At 51.3% G+C, this 17,013-nt stretch overlaps 7 protein-coding genes across 7 annotated transcripts; 3 read left to right on the top strand and 4 right to left on the bottom strand.

The window, feature by feature from the left end:
- Positions 1-418: 418 nt before the first annotated feature.
- SCP_0302220 (predicted protein) lies at positions 419-1,551 on the bottom strand (the record flags this gene model as incomplete). Its single annotated transcript, XM_027755619.1, has 3 exons — positions 419-657; positions 714-1,220; positions 1,278-1,551. The coding sequence occupies 3 exons, from the start codon at positions 1,549-1,551 to the stop codon at positions 419-421; spliced, it is 1,020 nt and encodes a 339-aa protein (XP_027611420.1).
- An 885-nt stretch (positions 1,552-2,436) lies between these two features.
- Positions 2,437-7,083, top strand: SCP_0302230 (hypothetical protein; the record flags this gene model as incomplete). The annotated part of the gene is made up of 18 exons (XM_027755620.1): positions 2,437-3,305; positions 3,371-3,612; positions 3,671-3,704; positions 3,752-4,412; positions 4,467-4,744; positions 4,803-5,020; positions 5,069-5,343; positions 5,395-5,427; positions 5,483-5,520; positions 5,574-5,593; positions 5,651-5,807; positions 5,869-5,939; positions 5,998-6,076; positions 6,127-6,303; positions 6,362-6,538; positions 6,592-6,598; positions 6,654-6,809; positions 6,865-7,083. 18 exons carry the CDS (start codon positions 2,437-2,439, stop codon positions 7,081-7,083), a joined length of 3,711 nt encoding a protein of 1,236 aa, XP_027611421.1.
- Positions 7,084-7,341: 258 nt separating this feature from the next.
- SCP_0302240 (Apoptosis inhibitor 5-B) lies at positions 7,342-9,749 on the bottom strand (the record flags this gene model as incomplete). The annotated part of the gene is made up of 8 exons (XM_027755621.1): positions 7,342-8,106; positions 8,175-8,306; positions 8,360-8,434; positions 8,484-8,927; positions 8,979-9,241; positions 9,293-9,392; positions 9,446-9,610; positions 9,669-9,749. 8 exons carry the CDS (start codon positions 9,747-9,749, stop codon positions 7,342-7,344), a joined length of 2,025 nt encoding a protein of 674 aa, XP_027611422.1.
- Positions 9,750-10,062: 313 nt separating this feature from the next.
- Positions 10,063-10,701, top strand: SCP_0302250 (Cytochrome P450 regulator dap1; the record flags this gene model as incomplete). The annotated part of the gene is made up of 3 exons (XM_027755622.1): positions 10,063-10,315; positions 10,371-10,560; positions 10,629-10,701. 3 exons carry the CDS (start codon positions 10,063-10,065, stop codon positions 10,699-10,701), a joined length of 516 nt encoding a protein of 171 aa, XP_027611423.1.
- A 1,163-nt stretch (positions 10,702-11,864) lies between these two features.
- Positions 11,865-12,323, bottom strand: SCP_0302260 (hypothetical protein; the record flags this gene model as incomplete). Its single annotated transcript, XM_027755623.1, has 1 exon — positions 11,865-12,323. The coding sequence occupies one exon, from the start codon at positions 12,321-12,323 to the stop codon at positions 11,865-11,867; it is 459 nt and encodes a 152-aa protein (XP_027611424.1).
- Positions 12,324-12,527: 204 nt separating this feature from the next.
- SCP_0302270 (hypothetical protein) lies at positions 12,528-12,889 on the bottom strand (the record flags this gene model as incomplete). The annotated part of the gene is made up of 2 exons (XM_027755624.1): positions 12,528-12,738; positions 12,786-12,889. The coding sequence occupies 2 exons, from the start codon at positions 12,887-12,889 to the stop codon at positions 12,528-12,530; spliced, it is 315 nt and encodes a 104-aa protein (XP_027611425.1).
- Positions 12,890-13,634: 745 nt separating this feature from the next.
- SCP_0302280 (hypothetical protein) lies at positions 13,635-15,425 on the top strand (the record flags this gene model as incomplete). The annotated part of the gene is made up of 6 exons (XM_027755625.1): positions 13,635-13,963; positions 14,011-14,375; positions 14,430-14,645; positions 14,710-14,831; positions 14,883-15,054; positions 15,115-15,425. 6 exons carry the CDS (start codon positions 13,635-13,637, stop codon positions 15,423-15,425), a joined length of 1,515 nt encoding a protein of 504 aa, XP_027611426.1.
- Between the last annotated feature and the right edge of the window lie 1,588 nt (positions 15,426-17,013).

The raw sequence follows: 17,013 nt of genomic DNA on the forward strand, positions 1-17,013 counted from the left end.
GTATATCCCCATTCTCGGGTAGTGTCGTGGTCGCTTCGTGATTTGTTTTCCCTTCCGCTTTCGTTGGCGTACTTTTCTTCCTTCGACTGACGGACGTTGACGTCCCCTCACACTAACGTTACTTACTTGCCCCTTGAGCCGGGATTGATTATTCGAGCTAGCTCTCCTTCGACTTCGACCCAGGACTCTTTCTTTACTTAACTTTTTTTGACTTGGACAGTGCCGACTAGTTACCCTGAGTATTGCGGAGTCACTAAAAGATGTACATTCCTGGCAGAGATGGACAAATTAAAACGTGAAGGACGTTCTGATCCTCCTCTGTGCTTGCTTCTCCTGTAGACTCGACTCTGGATCGTGGATGTTTTTGTGCCAGATATTCTGCAGGAGCGGTTCTAAACCGAGCAAAAGCTAGCGGTGGTCAGGTAGTGGACAGACCCGCCATGCCCTCGAACCAGTTCACCACCGCTGCGACTTTGCGCACGGCAGCGTCGCTGAAGCCTAGTCTGAGATCAGGCCGGAAGCGGTTGTCCTGCGGCATCGAGGGCATCGTGCGGTAGCAGATTTCGAACTTCGACTTTAGATGCGGAGATGCTGTGAACGATACCGGGACAGTATCTACAGCTTTCCCGGGCTCAACATCCCACACCGCAAGGACATCTGTCAGATTCAGGAATCAATTCATGATTATACCAGCGGCTTAAATACTAGCTTACTCTCAAAAAGCACGACGTCGCCCCGCTTGACGCCAGGGCTGGAAAAATCGGGGTCCGCGCCGCCCCAGCTCTCCGCGACTTCCCGCCAGGCGGCGAGCTTGCACACCGTCCCGTCCTCGTCGCCGAGGATCAGCTTCAGTAGGGAAACCTGCTTGCCCGCGTCAACGCCCCTCTTGATGCGGATGCTATCCGGGCCCTCGACTTCGAGCACCGCTACGAGGACCGATACCTTGCGTGAGCCCTTCCCTGGGCCGCGCGCGCCCGCGACGAGTGCGGCCAGCGGCGTGAGGGCGTGCAAGCTGAAGTGGAATGTAGGGAAGCGCCCGATGGAAGACGCGTCGGAGTAGTTGTATGACGCTGTTTCCTGGGTTCCTTGGGTCTCGAGCTGAGAGCGCATACGTGAGATGCCTGCAGAGGAGCGCAGGAATGTGACGGCCGCTCGGGAAGCAAGTTGACTTTCGGTGTAGTCCTGGGCAGAAGGAGGCCAGGTGATTGCAGTGGTCTCGTCTGTGAGCCCAACAGTGGTCATTGGTTTATAGGGCAACTGAGATAAATAAATTATACCTTGGTCGTACTGCGGGCCTTTATCACGCACAGGTTTTTTCAGTGCGTTTTCGAACCCTTCTTCGTCTCCTTCTTCCTCGTCATCTTCGGATTCGCGGAAGATGATGTTTTGGTACAGTAAAGAGATACGACGACTCGCAGCCTCCAGCGTCGCGGGTGGCAGGGTGAAGGTAACCGGCTTGGATGAGACAGTCTGCCAGTGATATGATACAGCAGGATTGCGGAGATCCTTAGGCGATGGAGCACCAATAAAGACGCGGTACGATGGAGCCATGTTGTTAGTGCAGGCCGGACACAAAATTCATTCCGGTAGTATTATGCTCGGACCGATGGTGTACTGATTAAAACGTAAGATGCAAGAAAAGACACATTGCGAAGGGCCACGGTGCCTTCCCTTCTCTTCATCGCATGGGAATTAAAACGTACAACGGAGATGTGTTGGCTAGCCCGAGATTGTGCTGCTGAGACCAGATTGCGGACCTGCATGCCACGTTATAACAGTACTGATGAGTTTCGTATCATGTGTCTTACTACTGGTACGTGTCCTCTGGGACCGTAGGCTGTAGGTACAAGCAGCCTATTTGCAGATGTGACCAGAGCCGTTGGAAGCATCCACACATACTATGTTGGGAGGAACACGGGGTCACGGAATCACGTGATACGTGACATTGGTCTTTAGCTGCCCGCGGCGCTCCTGTGCGTTCGAGACACCATCATCTGTAGACTGCTGGTCTGGTAGTGCTCTGTTCACTCTGAGGTTTCACAGCCGTTGTGGACCAACCCGTTGATTTTGGTGCAACTTAGGACGATTTTAATACTTTCGGTGTTCTTGAGCATCAGAAGCATCCGAAAGGCGAGGCGGTCACTTGACGGACTTCGTTCTCAATGTGAGCTCTCATTCAGAATTGGAGCAAACAAGGCCTCCATGTGCTCATAGTCTGTAGCTTGACATTACTTGACTACTCACGAGGAAATGTATAACCCCCTGTGTCTCTCCTGCTAAGTTTACGACTCACGAATACATTGACCGGCGCCTTGGGATCAAGTTGAAGAGGTTATCTTGCATGTGAGTTTCTACCACTGTTATCTCCAGAAGTTTGTGTCATTGTGGGTATCGTGACAGTTCACTAAATCTTCAATTGTGGTCTCGAAAACCAGTATGTTGCCTACCAAGGGCTACAAGGCCAAGAGCTCCCCGGATATTCCATCTTCAGCCGTCAAGATACCTCGTCGAAATGCTGATGGTTCTCTATATGGCTTACCCAGAGATATAGTTGGCTCCCCTGAACAGTTGCACAACTACCAAGGAACGTCCTCCGCCATTGAAGCTCAGCAGGTCCCCTCAAATACTAGTGAGAGCATTAGCCCACTCTCTACAAGGCCGACCTTTAGCCGCAGTGTTTCTTCTTCGGCCATGCCACCTAACAGAAGTTCCGGTACGATCTCAAGATTTCGCGACTTCTCGTCTAGTTTGTTACGTATGACACATCACGACCGTCCATCCGAGCGTGAATGGAGTGTCTTCGGTCAACTTATGGAAATCGATGATCCTTTATCATCGCGCAGGGCCCCAGGCACCCTTCTCTCGAGGCAAGGCGTGCGCTTCAGCCCGCCCAGACCGTCTGTGTCACCTTCTGGTGGTCTCAACCCAGCTACATCAGCAATGCCCGAGCCCCAAGAAGCAGAGACTGTTCAATCACCCGTGGACGACTCCAATCTCAGCAAACCTTCGGTAGTTTCATCAGAGGATGATGGAGCTTCCACGTCCCGAGAGGGATCTTCACCAGACGAGTCCGACAGCTACCAGGCGGATGCCAAATTGACACGTGGCAAGCGGCCTTGGTATTCGCTGCCTACGTTGCCCAGTATACCGCCAGTATACCGCAATATACTCAAATGTTCAGTGGCTTACTTTATAGGCTCTCTGTTCACTTTCTCGCCTTATCTCTCCGGATTCATCGCTGATCTCACGAATTATGGGCCTGGTGAGAGTGCACCATCACCTTCGGGCCACATGGTAGCCACTGTGTAAGTGATTTGCAAACCCCATGGTGGAGAACGAGGCGCATATACTCACTCCGACTTTCATTCAGCGCCGTGTACTACAACCCCGCAAAGACGCTCGGTGCCATGGTTGAGGCTGATTTGTTCTGCATGATGGGTCTGCTGTTTGCAGCCACCGTGGCTCTGAGCAGTATGACCATGTTTTGGTTCTTCGAAACACGACCAGGGTGGGAATGGCTGGCAGACGTCCTAGTTCTATCATTCATTGGGCTTGGCATGTCTGGCGTTGCATGGATGAAGGTATGGATGGCTAAGCCGACCTTCAACACAGGTTGGCATTTGCATGTTCTATATGCTCGTTGAAATGGAGAGGCTGAAATCTGTCTTAGCCTGCAGTATGACCGCGATCATTCTATTCATAGTGTAAGTTATCTAAGCATATCTTTGATGCATCACTAATTTACCTGCAGAGTGGTCAAGGAGGGGGGTCTCCAGACGCTGCTGCAAGTCTCATTCATCGTTCTCGTTGGCGCTACGATATCAAATGCCGTCTGCTTCCTCCTCTGGCCGCAACGCGCCACGAATAATTTGCAAGCTACTATGACGAAAACGCTGCAATCATTCTCGACACTGCTGGGGCTGATCACTGAGACATTCCTACTCGAGGAGCCGGGGAACAATCTCAGTCGCGAAAAGATTCAGCGCGCAGTTGAGAGCCATCAAGCCAGTTTTACCAGCCTGAAGAAAAGCCTCGTCGAAGCACAGTCCGAGTCCATGTTCGGCGGGCCAGGCAAGGCGAGTGGTGCCCAAGGCGAGGAAGCGCGGAAAAGTTCTGGGCAAGCGTACGAGGATGCGATTGCTAGTCTCACGAGACTGGGTCAGCACCTCAACGGCCTGAGGAGCGGGACGACGCTTCAGTACGACCTCATAAAGGCGCACAGGGACGGTAAGGTGATGCTCAGGAATTTGTCGATTAAGCGACAGGCGAATCCCAACCTCGCGGCGAACGGCAAGGCTAGAATGACGGACAGTGATCCTGAGGATCCCGAACAGACTGCGATGCTTCAGGCCGCGGCATTAATGTTCGGTGACCTCATGGACGATTTGGGTCCGCCGTTGAAGGCGCTCTCAGTAACTTCATTCCATCAGTCCTCTCTAGACATCTGATCTTAATGAGTTCGTCAGAATATCTGCACGTCGAGTCTCAAGCACTTGCATGAGGCCTTTGTAAAGCCTCGAAGTGGTACCCTGGATGACGTGGATTTGTTCGACGTTCAGCAGCTCTCGGACGATATTGAACGAGCCCTTTTCACATTCGAGAGCACTTCGAATCATGCTGTTATGCGGCTCTATCGAAGCCAGAATATGTCTGGCACACAGTCCAGAGCATCTGTGAATTCTGCGGTTAACGACAATCAGGTTCTCATCGGTAGCGACAGCGAGCATGTCTTTCTGGTATATTAGTTAGTGCCTACAATTTTTCAAGGGCGCGCCTTGCGACTGACCTTTATTCTATGCTAGCTTTATTTTTACGTTGCAAGAGTTCGCCAAAGAACTTCTCTCGCTTGTGGATGCCATGGGTCGCATATGCACTATTGAGAGTGCACGCGCGGCTCGTGGCAGCTGGTGGAAACGACTTAAGAATGGCGTCGGCAGTATGTGTTCGGGATTCAGACGAGGCGCACGACACAACGCACGAGAAAAGCTTCATAAACAAGACAGTCTTGGCAAGAGAATTTGTATGTATGAACAAATTTCAAGCTGAGACGTAACTGAGGGCGTTTTAGCTACATATTTTGTCCCAGATCCTCATAGGAGCGTATCTTTCCCGAAAGTCAAACCCCACGCTCCAAATACAATCCTCACTCCCGATCCATCCAAGTTGACCTTCCTCGGAAGGATCAAGCTAGCCTTGTGGGCATTGGGCGCACGGCTCAAGGAGCAAGATCTCAAGTATGCTGTCAAGGCAGGCATGGCGACAGCCATCCTTGCTGCGCCTGCGTTCCTGGAAACAACGCGGCCGGTCTTCATAGAATATCGTGGAGAATGGGCTCTGATCTCTGTTAGTGTCTTTCTTACCTCTTGTCCCACCTAAGCTGATTTGCCTGTTCAGTTCTTTGTCGTGATATCTCCTACCATTGGAGCTGTAGGTGCCCCGATTGTGTTATGCGACCACCTTGCTGATATCCCTATCTCGAAAGACGAATTTCCTTGGCGTGCATCGTGTGCTGGGTACTTTGTAAGAGAATGCATCTACTGCAACATGTACTATAACTCACTATTTTTGCATAGGTTTGGTGCGGCCACCGCAGGTAAGATTTGAATCTCGAAGAATCCGATGAGGCTCAATTCACAATTGTTTCTTCCAGTGACAATCTGGTCTCTTGCTCCCGAAAATCCTTATGTCTTGTCGATCTTCGGATTTTTCTACTCCATCCCGTGTTTCTACTACATTGTTGCCAAGCCAGTATATGCCACGACATCAAGATTCGTCTTGCTCACCTACAACTTGACGTGTCTCTACTGGTGCGTGCGCGTAGCCTCGCCATCATTCTGTGTGCTTTCACTCAATTATACGTCCTCTCAGTTACAATCTTCGACAAAAGGATATATCAGTAACGCATGTCGCGTTTCATCGGGCTGTCGCTGTTACTGTGGGTATGTCATCATAGTCAGCTCCTATCCCCAACGAACATGCATTGAACGGCATTTGCAGGTGTTGTGTGGGCTGCACTGGTCTCGCGATACTGGTGGCCGATAGAGGCAAGACGTGTGCTAGGCAGAGCACTTGGCGAGTGAGTCACTCGTGCTGTCTCTAGTCGCTGAGTTTCAATACCCGTTCCAGCTTTTGCTTGAACATAGGATGGCTGTACACCCGCCTAGTAGCCTTCAACTCATATTCTGACAGTGAAGGCAATGTGATCGAAGATGAATCCCATGAGTCGTCCGTCGAGAATGGCTCATTGTTGCCATCTTCACAGCCTGCACGCTTGACAAATTCGATTCAGGAATTCATGGCGATGTATGTGATTTTTCACCGATCTTTGACCGACACTTCTGAGACTAACGATATATGATAGGGAATTACACCTGCAAATCAAGCTAATTGAGCTGCAGGGACTGCTGGCTCAGACTCAGCACGAGCCTCGTCTAAAGGGGCCCTTCCCTGTGGCAACGTACCGTTCTATCCTGACGAGTCTCCAAGCCATCCTCGACAGACTGCACAGTATGCGATGCGTCACGTCTCGCAAGGAGTGGTGCGTCTTTCAGTACATGCTATCGCCTTCGTACCTGACTCGAGCTCCATCAGGCACACGGTAATGCGACATGTGGTCTAGTTTCATCACTACCGTTGGCTCATGCATATCTTAGACCGTTCGTCGCGATTTTATACTACCAGTCAACAAGGAAAGGCGTGAGATGGTTGGCAACATCATCCTGTATTTCTCCGTTCTTGCTGCGGCATTCAGAACGAAGACACCTCTTCCGCCATATCTTCCTCCTGCTGAGAGGGCACGAGAGCGGCTGGTATGATCTGTTTCGTTTTTATACTGTTGTCAGGGTGAATTGACACCGTCTCCAGGTCGATGCTATCAGGAAGTTGGATGTGGTGCGGAATCGCGATGTCAAAGGATCAAGACAGTTACTCTTCTTTGCCTATGCGGTGACAATGAAGGGGGTTATACAAGAGCTGGATTTCCTTGGACACACCCTGCAAGAGGCCTTTGGCGTTATTGGCCAATCGACTGAAGACTTCGAGGAGCTGTTCGGGGAGAGGGAGAGGATGGTCAACATCGTTTAGATTCGCGGACACCATTCAGCATCGTGATTCTTGGTATCGTTACCATTTTACCATGGCACGTTTTCCTCGGATGGTATGAAGTCGGAATTAGTTCTCTGGCTTTTGTATTCACCCTGCACACTGTACATCACTCACCGCCCTCACTTCTGGAAATACCCATAATAATATCCTTATCGCCTTTGACAGTCACGGCAAGATGGTCGCACGGATGATAACCTAGAAATGCTTCAAGCTGAGCAACACGCTGGGAACAATACACTACGTCCTTGTCCTTTTCTTCTTCTTGCGCGCACCTACATCCCACTCGTCATCATCCTCCTGCATCCTGTCTAGCAACGACGACGCTGACTGCCGCGCATCGTTCGAAGGGGACGGGCGATTAGCCGCCCTTGCGGCGCCTCTGATGCTGTACCCGCCGACTGGATCTTTATCCGGATCCTCCCTTGCGACCTGCCTGGTCTGTAGGCGGGACGCAGAGATTGGTGGTGGCTCGAAACGACGTTTTGCAGGAATCAACGGAGAGACGAGTTGCCTCGCTGTGCCGCTGACATTGCCATCCGAGTTTGAACCTCCCAAACGGCTAAGTAGCGATGGCGTCACGGGACGTTCCCCACCCTCGCCGCCACTGCCCTTCTTCGCGCGCTTGCCCGTTCGTAGGAGGACATCCGTAGGTGAAACGTGTCCGTTCGTCGGCGCGGAGATACTCGCCGTTATCGACGAGCGCGGTCGCGGTTGTGGCGCATGCGAGTTATGGTGTTCCCGGTAGGGACCCGTCGGCCGGGGGCTTCCTGTGCTGTGGTTGGTCGCCGGTGCTGCAGTCTGTGGTGGCGGCCGAGGTGGCAGCGACAGGTTGAGGTCGTCTTTCCGCTTGGTGACATTCATGATGCGGCGGTCGCTCTTGCCGGTGGAATGGTTGCCTTGCGTGCTAGTCATACCTTTCGAAACGTCAGTATTCGCTGCAGCGGGGGCGGGGGCCGGCGCCGCCTCCACGAGCTTGGGTTTGCGGGCGGGCGGGATGAGTGACTGCTCAAAGAGAGAAGAGAGGAACGTTGGACACAGACGGCGAGAACGAAAGACGGCCCATTGCGAACCCTGATCAGGCTGTGGATCTCTTGCAGACCATCCACATTAGCTCCTTCCTCCTGGTTCTCCGCCACGGTTTGCAGGTTCCGCAGGATTGCGGCGAGGTGAGATGGTACAACCCACTTCGAGTTGGTTTTGCGCTGTTTGTGCGCGTCAGCGGTGTAAGAAAAAATTATAGGAGACAGTGACGGACGCGAACGCAAATACGTAGTAGCACTTGACATGCTGACCATGGTCGTTTGCCGCCAAAATCTTCCTCTGCAACGAACTGCGAGGCGTCAGTAAAGGCATTCAAGCAAAGAATTGCCGGAGCGCACCTGAAGCAGAGCAGCACATATATCCGGAACTTGTTTCCGTACCGAGGGGTCTTCTCCTGAAGAGACATCCTGACTGCCATCTTCACATGCAGATAATGTATTCGCCACATTAGAAATGATGAAGCTCTGGGCATCTTCTGTCAGTCGCAGAAGGACCATCTTCGGCACGAGGGAGGTGTAATAAAACCGGACGAGGTGCGAAGGATGGGCAAGCCGCTTTTCGACAGATATAAATGAGGCGAGGTCGAGAAAATATCGCGAGTGCTCGAGAGACAAATGATCACTCCCGGGAGGTAGATCTGTCTTCAACTCTGACTTTGCCCGATCCAGAACAACATCCAATAGGTCCCTCCCTCGCGAGGATAGTGGCTTGAATGAGGCCACTGAGAGCAAGATCTCCTTCACAATAATGTCAACGTCCCGTGGCGTTAACTTGTTGATAGCCTATGATGACGCGTTAGCCTCGCAAGAACACGTAGAATGCAGCGTAAACACCTTGAACATTCCATTGACGAGCATTTCCTCAGCGGGACTACCGGGAGTGCTGGTGTGGCGTTCCATGATGGCGCGTTTCGCTTCCCCAGTGACGAAGGCCAGCACTAATGAGCGCAGCCTGTCTCGGATGCCTTGCTCTTCCTCATCTAACGGCTCCTCCGGCGGCACTATTTGATCGCATATCACGCCGAGAGTTACGACAGGGTCCATGTCCAGATGCTGAGTGAGAGCTCGTTTGACAAACGTCACTTCTTCGGGCTCGTCTGGAGATCGTACGCTTAGTGATGTTGAGCAAAGTTTCGAACGAAACTCACCACTTTGTAGCAGCTGAATCAACACATCCGCATTTCTCTTCACCCACTTGTTCTGCTCCTTGGAGACATCCACAATAGCAGCGTATCCCTTTATTCGAACCTTTGGAGCACGAAATATGAGCACGGGCGCGAGTGATGGCGGAACAAACACACCTGAGTAACCTGGTCTTCGCATAAGTCGTAGACCGCATTGATGGCGTCGTCCTCAAGCTCGGGAAAATCTTTGATGAAGAGCTTCAGGTTTGTTGCAGCAATGACCTTCAGATTGGGATACGGCGAGTGCGCAAGGTCAATGAGTCTCTTGAGTGCATCTCGCCGCTGTCCGTCGACCTCTAATTAGTATTGTTCAAGTAACTCAAAAAGATAGGATCCTCACCAAAGTCGATGTCTTCAGAGGGTGTCGCTCTGCGCGCCGTAAGAGGTCCCTAATTTCCCTCTCCTGCTCTGCCTGAGCCATGGTGGATGCAGTTCAGAGACTCGTCTGCGGACTGACCGCATTGCACTGAACCCTCCGCAAATATTGCTGAGTCAGCAACATACCCAAAGAGGAAGAAGAGCTGTCGCCGAGACGAACGTTTCTCTATTTTCTGAGACCTTGGTAATGTTCAACCTTTTTTTTTCCACGCCGTACGATGAGGGGTAATGCTACAACACGTCCACAGTTACTCTTACACGTATGCGAGCTGCGCATTTCCGAATCATTTGAATGGTGACGGGCACCAGCCGGCGATAGCCGCCTAATGCCCCCACAAGACCTCCTCCCTCAATCCATGTACGGAACGATTCTGGTTGTCCTCCTTCTCGTTCTGCCTGTTGTGTACATCATTCGTGGAACACTCACAGTGTCTCTGCCGTCTCCAGCTGAAGCATCCAGTGAGAAATCTATCGAGAAAGAGCCTAAGATCATCATGCAGTCTGCAAAGACCGATCTTGCACCCCCGAAGGATGACCCCTTCACGCAGGAACAGTTGAGGGAGTTTGATGGATCAGATCCGTCCAAGCCCATCTACGTTGCTATCAAGGGTGCGTGCACATTAATTGCCTTGGGTCTCTGACCGTCTTAAGAGAACTGCCGCAGGGACGGTATTTGATGTAACGCACAAGGCCGACTCGTACGGGAAGGGCAAATCATACAATATCTTCGCAGGGAAGGATGCTTCAAAGGCGCTTGGAATGTCTAGTCTTAAGCTGGAGGATGCTGTATCGGATTACAGCACGCTGCCAGACACCGAGTTGAAAGTTTTGCAGGACTGGTTCGACTTCTTCTCGTGAGTTCATTCGCCAGAATTCCAGTTCCTCATTATCTCTGAAATGTTGGACCTTTTGCAATGCGCAGGAAACGTTACAACATCGTCGGACGTGTGATAGATCTGCCACCACAAGGATCTGGCCAGACCGCGAACCTGTAGTCCAAGTCTTCGTTACATTTCCGGCGGATATGCTGAGTATACCGAGGTTGAAGGGGGGAATCTGCTATCAGCTTTTGGCATCATCGTGGGCATCTGTCAGTGCCAACCATTCCTACATGTGCTGTTTATTAACGCCCTTTTCCAGGCGTTCTCCTGAGCATTGGCTCATTCGTAGGATGATACAGCATCTGTCAGAATCACTACTTTCTTGGAATACCCCTCCTACCATCTTTTTTCTGTCAATCATATTGCTCGAATTCTCTCGCTAGTACAACCTAGATCAGTGTAGGTGTTGAAGATACATGTATGGGGCATCGGACGTACCTTAGTGAGTGAACGAGTTGTGGGATTCCCGTCTGCTTGTCGCCGTCATGTGAACCATCCTATTCTCGTCAGGCCACGCAGTCTGCAAGTCCTCAACTCACGACGGAAGGCGCTGTAGATGCACGGGACAACCGGCCTGCTTGGCAGTCTCAGACTGCCAACACACGAGGCTCACATCCTTTGAGCGCCTATCCTGAGGTTTGAGATTCGAGCGCTAGCACTGTATGTTACTAGCCACTCAATGAAACACAAGTCACCCAGTGCTTCAGCACGCCTTCCGGTACTGTGTTACGTGCTTTTTCTCGTCTGCCGTCAGACGGGAGCTGCGTGCACGATCGGAGATACTCAGTACGAGATGTCGACTGGCGAAACAAAGAATTGTAGTTTGTTCACGTCTGTTGTCCAAAAGCCTCGTCCCTGACTTCTGCACGTCTGCACGCCGCCAAGATGATACTTAGCAAATGAATCACTTTCACTCGAGTACCGAGTATCACAGAAGGGATGTATATACTATGCAAGCATACACAACATACCATACAACAACAATCCCTCTATAAACAACAATTTGAGGCGAAGTTCCATCACGAACCCGCCAGCCTGTAATTACCATGTAGTCCCTTTGATGGCAAAGAACGCGTTGCAGGACACATCTTGGGAAATGACCTGCATCGTTCGCGGCGTGAAGCTTGCTGATAATAATCCGGATACGCAGAGAGTTGTAGATCGTCCAGCTCAGCGATATCAACCTGCAAGGATGATGTAGACAGTGCCAGCAGAGGATATGTTTGAGACTCTGTTGGTGTGCCAATAGCATTTGGATGCTCCACATTGTACCACAATCACAAATCCCTTGGCTTCATTAAAAGGTACTTGCGATAACGACGGGACGGGCATGACAGGTGAGGGATAGCGAGGTCCTGGGTCGGGGATGAGGAGATGGCTAGGAAGTCCAAAGAGCGTGAAGAGGACGAGGAGGGTGGTGTGGTGTTGGCCAATGCTTGAACCCCGGCAGATGACGCTTGCGAGAATGGAATGTCCGGCAGGATGAGCGATGTTGCGACCACGAGATCCTGAGGGAGCACGACGAAGTGGCAGAGAAGTACGAAGAGGACGAGTAGGAGGAGAAGGAGGGCAAGGAGAAGGACAGCGAAGAGGAGGATGACGAGGACAATTATGCCGATTGTGGGGGAGATCGGTACCAACTTCTCCAGGTCGGCTACGTCCTTATCACGGGCGTGGTCATAATTGTCGATGCGTTGAATACGTGCTTCGCACCGAATATTAAAGCTGTCCGTCATGTTGTTCACGAAGCACGGTGGATGAATTTGACGAAAACTTGTGGTCCCTTCGCAAACTCTGGCGAGTCATAGCATCGAGAAGACTCGAGAGCGCGACATCACTACTGAGATATCAGCACATGAGGATACAACTGCGGGGGATACATGCATGAAGAGCACGCACCGATGAAGCCTGCGAGGGAACATGGCTGCGAGCCGACGGCCCTAGTTGTCCAACAACAAAATTGGTGTTCTCCGCTCAAAACCATCGCCCGTCGACAAATTGTCGATGAATGTGAAAGTGCCGAGGAGCGCATCCGGGTCGCCGGCCATTTTTGACCCATGAATCGCTTGGTTCGCGGCTCCGTGAGTCGGTTCAGCATTCAGCGCCGCGACAACGAGCCTGTTGGTCGTCGTGTGGTCACCGTTCAGACCCCTGCTAATACTTGAGTATATGAATCAGCGAGATGATGGAACACGTACATCAAGGTCCATGAATATGGTGTCAATCGAGAGTAGTAAGTGGACAGAGTGTAAATGGAATGTGGTAAGGATGCATAAAGCCGCGGTGCAATTCTCTTCGCCATGGCTGAGCCAAATGATGCGCAGCAAGGAAGATAGGTGCGTGGAAGTGACGCTGGGGGGAAACTGAAGGCAGAACACCGCAGGGGGTGCCTCTTTTATAGGCAGACGGTGTCGCCAGAGAATAAAGGGATTTCCCGTTTTGTCTAGATCGGAGCAATGGTTTCACGCAACGTTGAAATGCGCAGCACAGCACAATAGCGAGAGATCGAGATCTTCTTCTTCCAAAAACAACCAAACAAAGCGTCATGACTGGACCTGCACTTGGCATTACTGACTTCACTCACCGCTGACCGTACAAGAGAAGGTTACAGCATTCAGGTCAATGCTCCAAGCATGGCAACCTTATGGGGTTTTATAGCAAAGAATTCTGGTTAGTTCTCGTTTGCTGCCAGTGCCTGCCAAGATAACTTCATTGGCATGGTTCGGCTAGGCCGTTGGTGAGTCGCCGGCATGAGAGTTATACAATCTGTATCCAAGACCAGGGGGTGAGACATTCTGAAAAGTAAATTGTGTCGCTCCGTACAGGTAGGACAAGCAGCTTTAGAGTGCATTGCGCTGCAATCATCACGTTAGCCTTGCGAGGAGGATTTTGTTTGGCTCTGTTGTCCAAAGGCTTGCCAGTGGTGGCGGTTGTATGAGGACCCACAAGAATAAACACGGATATCCTCACTCAGGAGCCGTGACGAAAGATGGAGCAGAGAGTCTACGATCTGCCTTCTCGGCGATCACACAAGGACCTAAAGTATTATGGCCACTACGCTCCCCCGGAACACCGGTTTACGCGCGCATTTACGTGCGCTGAGGTCGATTCACAACGCGCCACGCTCATTTGTATCGGCTTGGCCGAAGTCACTTTGTCGACCGCAGGCACGCTACAACTCTACAGAGACGGTGGTCACCTTGAGAAGACCTACGGGTGGATTCGACGAGGAGCCCATCACGTACGACACTCAAAGCGGGTATGGTTTCGCGCCCATTAAACACGGCGACCTGGTCGGGCCCGAGGGTCGGTTTGAGATCCTGCGCAAACTAGGGTGGGGTTGTTCTGGTACCACCTGGTTGGTCAAGGACGTCAAGTGAGTGTCTGCCTTTGCTCCGTTTGAAGCCTGAACGTCTCCTTCAGAGAAGACCGCAAGTATCTGGCGTTGAAGGTCTTGACTGCAGGAAATACCTCCCTCGTTTCGCGGGACGTAGACGATCCTGCAGGGATAGTGTACGACGAATGCAGGATCATGCAGCGGGTCTCCGAACCTTCATCCCACCCAGGCGCACAGTATTGTCTAAAGTTGATTAACCAGTTCTATCTGGATAGCGCTGCTGGTAGACATCTGTGTCTACTGACAGAATTAGCCGGCTTGACCTTGGGGGACGTGCAGGACATGCTGGTGACTCGCGATGGGTTTCCGAGTGAGCTCGCCAAGATTATTGTGCGAGAGCTTTGTCTGGCTCTAGACCACTTGCACAGGGAGTGTCGCGTCGTTCACGCAGGCATGTATATTTCCCCAGTACATTCCGTCGTTACTGATGTCAATGTATTGGAAGACCTGAAGATGAGCAATGTCCTGATCACATTCAACGATCTAGATACGAGAGACTTGGCAGAGCTCCTCGTGAAATTCCGCCCGCCAGAGACGTACCCAGTCCGTCGCATGGACGATGTTCACGTGCAGACCATCAAATCGCAGCCTCTCCCACAGCCGGGATTTGCAGACGTCCACCCAGCACATTATCACTTTAAAATTACCGATTATCGGTCTGGTGCGTCCATCTTTTGCCATCTGCACTACGCCTTATGTATTTGGTGCTTTTCTCCTCAATGTAGCGCAATGGCTGGACAGGGCGCGCCCAACACATGTTCTGGAGCCTGTAGACCTGCGGGCTCCTGAAATGATACTCGGACTCCCATGGGACGAGAAAGTTGACATATGGACCATTGGGTGCATGGTATGCTACAACGCTCTTTCTCTACTTCAAGTTAAGCATGCCTTGCTCTAGACTTACAAGCTATTAGCCGGGAGAGTACTCTTCCCACAAATTAGCAATGCACATCGTGACACCGCAGAGGAGAAGGCCCTTTCGGCACAGTGCATAGTGCTCGAGCAGGATCATTATCCGCTACGTATGCGTTCTGAAGGTGAACGCGGCATGGAGTTTCTGAGGGAGGACGGTGCGTAATGTTGTACTTTCTGTCTTGAGCTAAGCTGAATTTCGTATGATTTCTGTTTAGGCACTCTTTTGTGCATAGCAGAAGGTTCACGACTCCACCACAATCCCATCACAACGCGGATGAAGCAATACAAGGTGCCGATTATAATGGACGATCCTGAGACCGAGCTCGACGAGGCTGTCTCGTTCATCAAACATTGCACGGCACTGGACCCGAGGGATAGACCCTCAGCAGCTGACTTACTGCTTCATCCGTGGCTCCGGGACGTGCCGAATATTCTTGCCAAGTATGACCAACCTCTCACAGCGCCAACATCGATACTATCTCGCTTGGACGGAGCGCGTTTCACCCCAGTTCCCCAGGAGACATGAAACTCGCCATGTTCCTGCGCACTCAGCCTAATTTTGTCGCATTTCTTTTTTCTGCCCCACTGCCGAAGGTCGTACGTCTTGTGTATCATTGTGACCCCCTCTCATCGGATCTGTAGCTATATCTAGTGGAATGAATACGAACCCCATCTCATATGCTATGCACGATTATGGTGCTACCTTGACATTTTCAGGACGCGCAGCTTATGTCTCTGCGAAAGCTCGCATCTCTATGAAACTTCATAATGCGACTATATGTCTGCCATCTAGATTATGAGTCTACGATTTGGACAGAGTGAATTAGCCCCACGTTCATGGAATACTGCCTCTCTTATTTTGACATCGCCTCTACAAACAGTCTGCGGTCTTCTTTCTCTACATAACTGCGGCATAGATCTAGGGCGGAGCCTCTGTGCATCTCCACTTTTTTTCTCGGTTTTGCTCAACTGAACACGGCGCTTGGTGCTCATTGAACGACCTGTGGAATTTGTAAGGTTGGCTTTTAGTGTCTCATAATTAAACGTCTAGTATATATCGGTTTGTAGTCTACATACACAACTATTTGCGGGACACATTTTTGAGGGTTCCGAGTATTCTATAACTAAATCGGGCAAGTCGCTTTCCCATTTTGTAAACCACTTACACTGCATACGTCATACTCCCCTATCTCGTCGTCATCTACTCTAGAGACGAACGAATCAGAGACCGACGATGCGTGCGGCAGAGATGTAATTGCATGGGGATCGGGCAGAGGTGCTGTATATAAGATGTTTGGTGCACTTTCAACGACCTTCCTATCTTTCCCCCCGATTTCGCTGTTCACCCGCAATAGCTATAGTAAGTACTAGCTCAAGCAGTATACTTTATGGAAGTCGCTGCTGGTGAGTGAGTATAGTACACCTTGATTAATCATGTTTATAGTGATGACAAGTTAACGTCTCTTTTCATCTGGGGGTGTTGTCGGTGACGTTCTGTCTTCGACTCTTTGGTGAGCGCACTGACGGATGAATTGTTGCACCGCAGATACAGCGCCTTGGACCACGTTCTCTTCTGGCGCATATATATGCATGTTAGCTGGTAGGCCTATGGAAAATTTATGCGCATGAGCATACTTAGCGCCTGTTCGTCATGGTTCTCGCGACCGAAGTTACTCTAGTCTGGTAGCGCCGCACAAACTACGCCTGGTTCTTTTCACCCAAAGTTTGCTCCAGGACTGACATCAGCCTGCACGCATCTCGCCTCGAGGACAATACGCATATGGTCAAACTTATCCGAGGGGAACAATTGCTCGTACACGCTCTCCGATTGGTGTACCCAGAACAGCCTCACTTTGAGGATTTTATGCCTCTCCAGTGCCCGAGCATTGCTCTGCTTTCATTGAACTTTCGTAATGGTGACTCGCAACTTCGGCGGTGATCACTAAATTGGGCAAGCGCGGCCCCGGGCTGACCATGGCGGTGCCACCGCGAGATGGCCGGAGGCGCCGGGGACAGGATATTACGCGGACCACGTTCCCATCCACGTTTTGACCAGGTCACCCCATAGCGCTGGGAACGCAGCCGCTGACGCGTCTTTCACCTGGACGTTCAAG

This window comes from Sparassis crispa (genome assembly GCF_003851025.1).
Source record: "Sparassis crispa DNA, contig_000002F, whole genome shotgun sequence".
Classification (NCBI taxonomy): Eukaryota; Fungi; Basidiomycota; class Agaricomycetes; order Polyporales; family Sparassidaceae; genus Sparassis; species Sparassis crispa.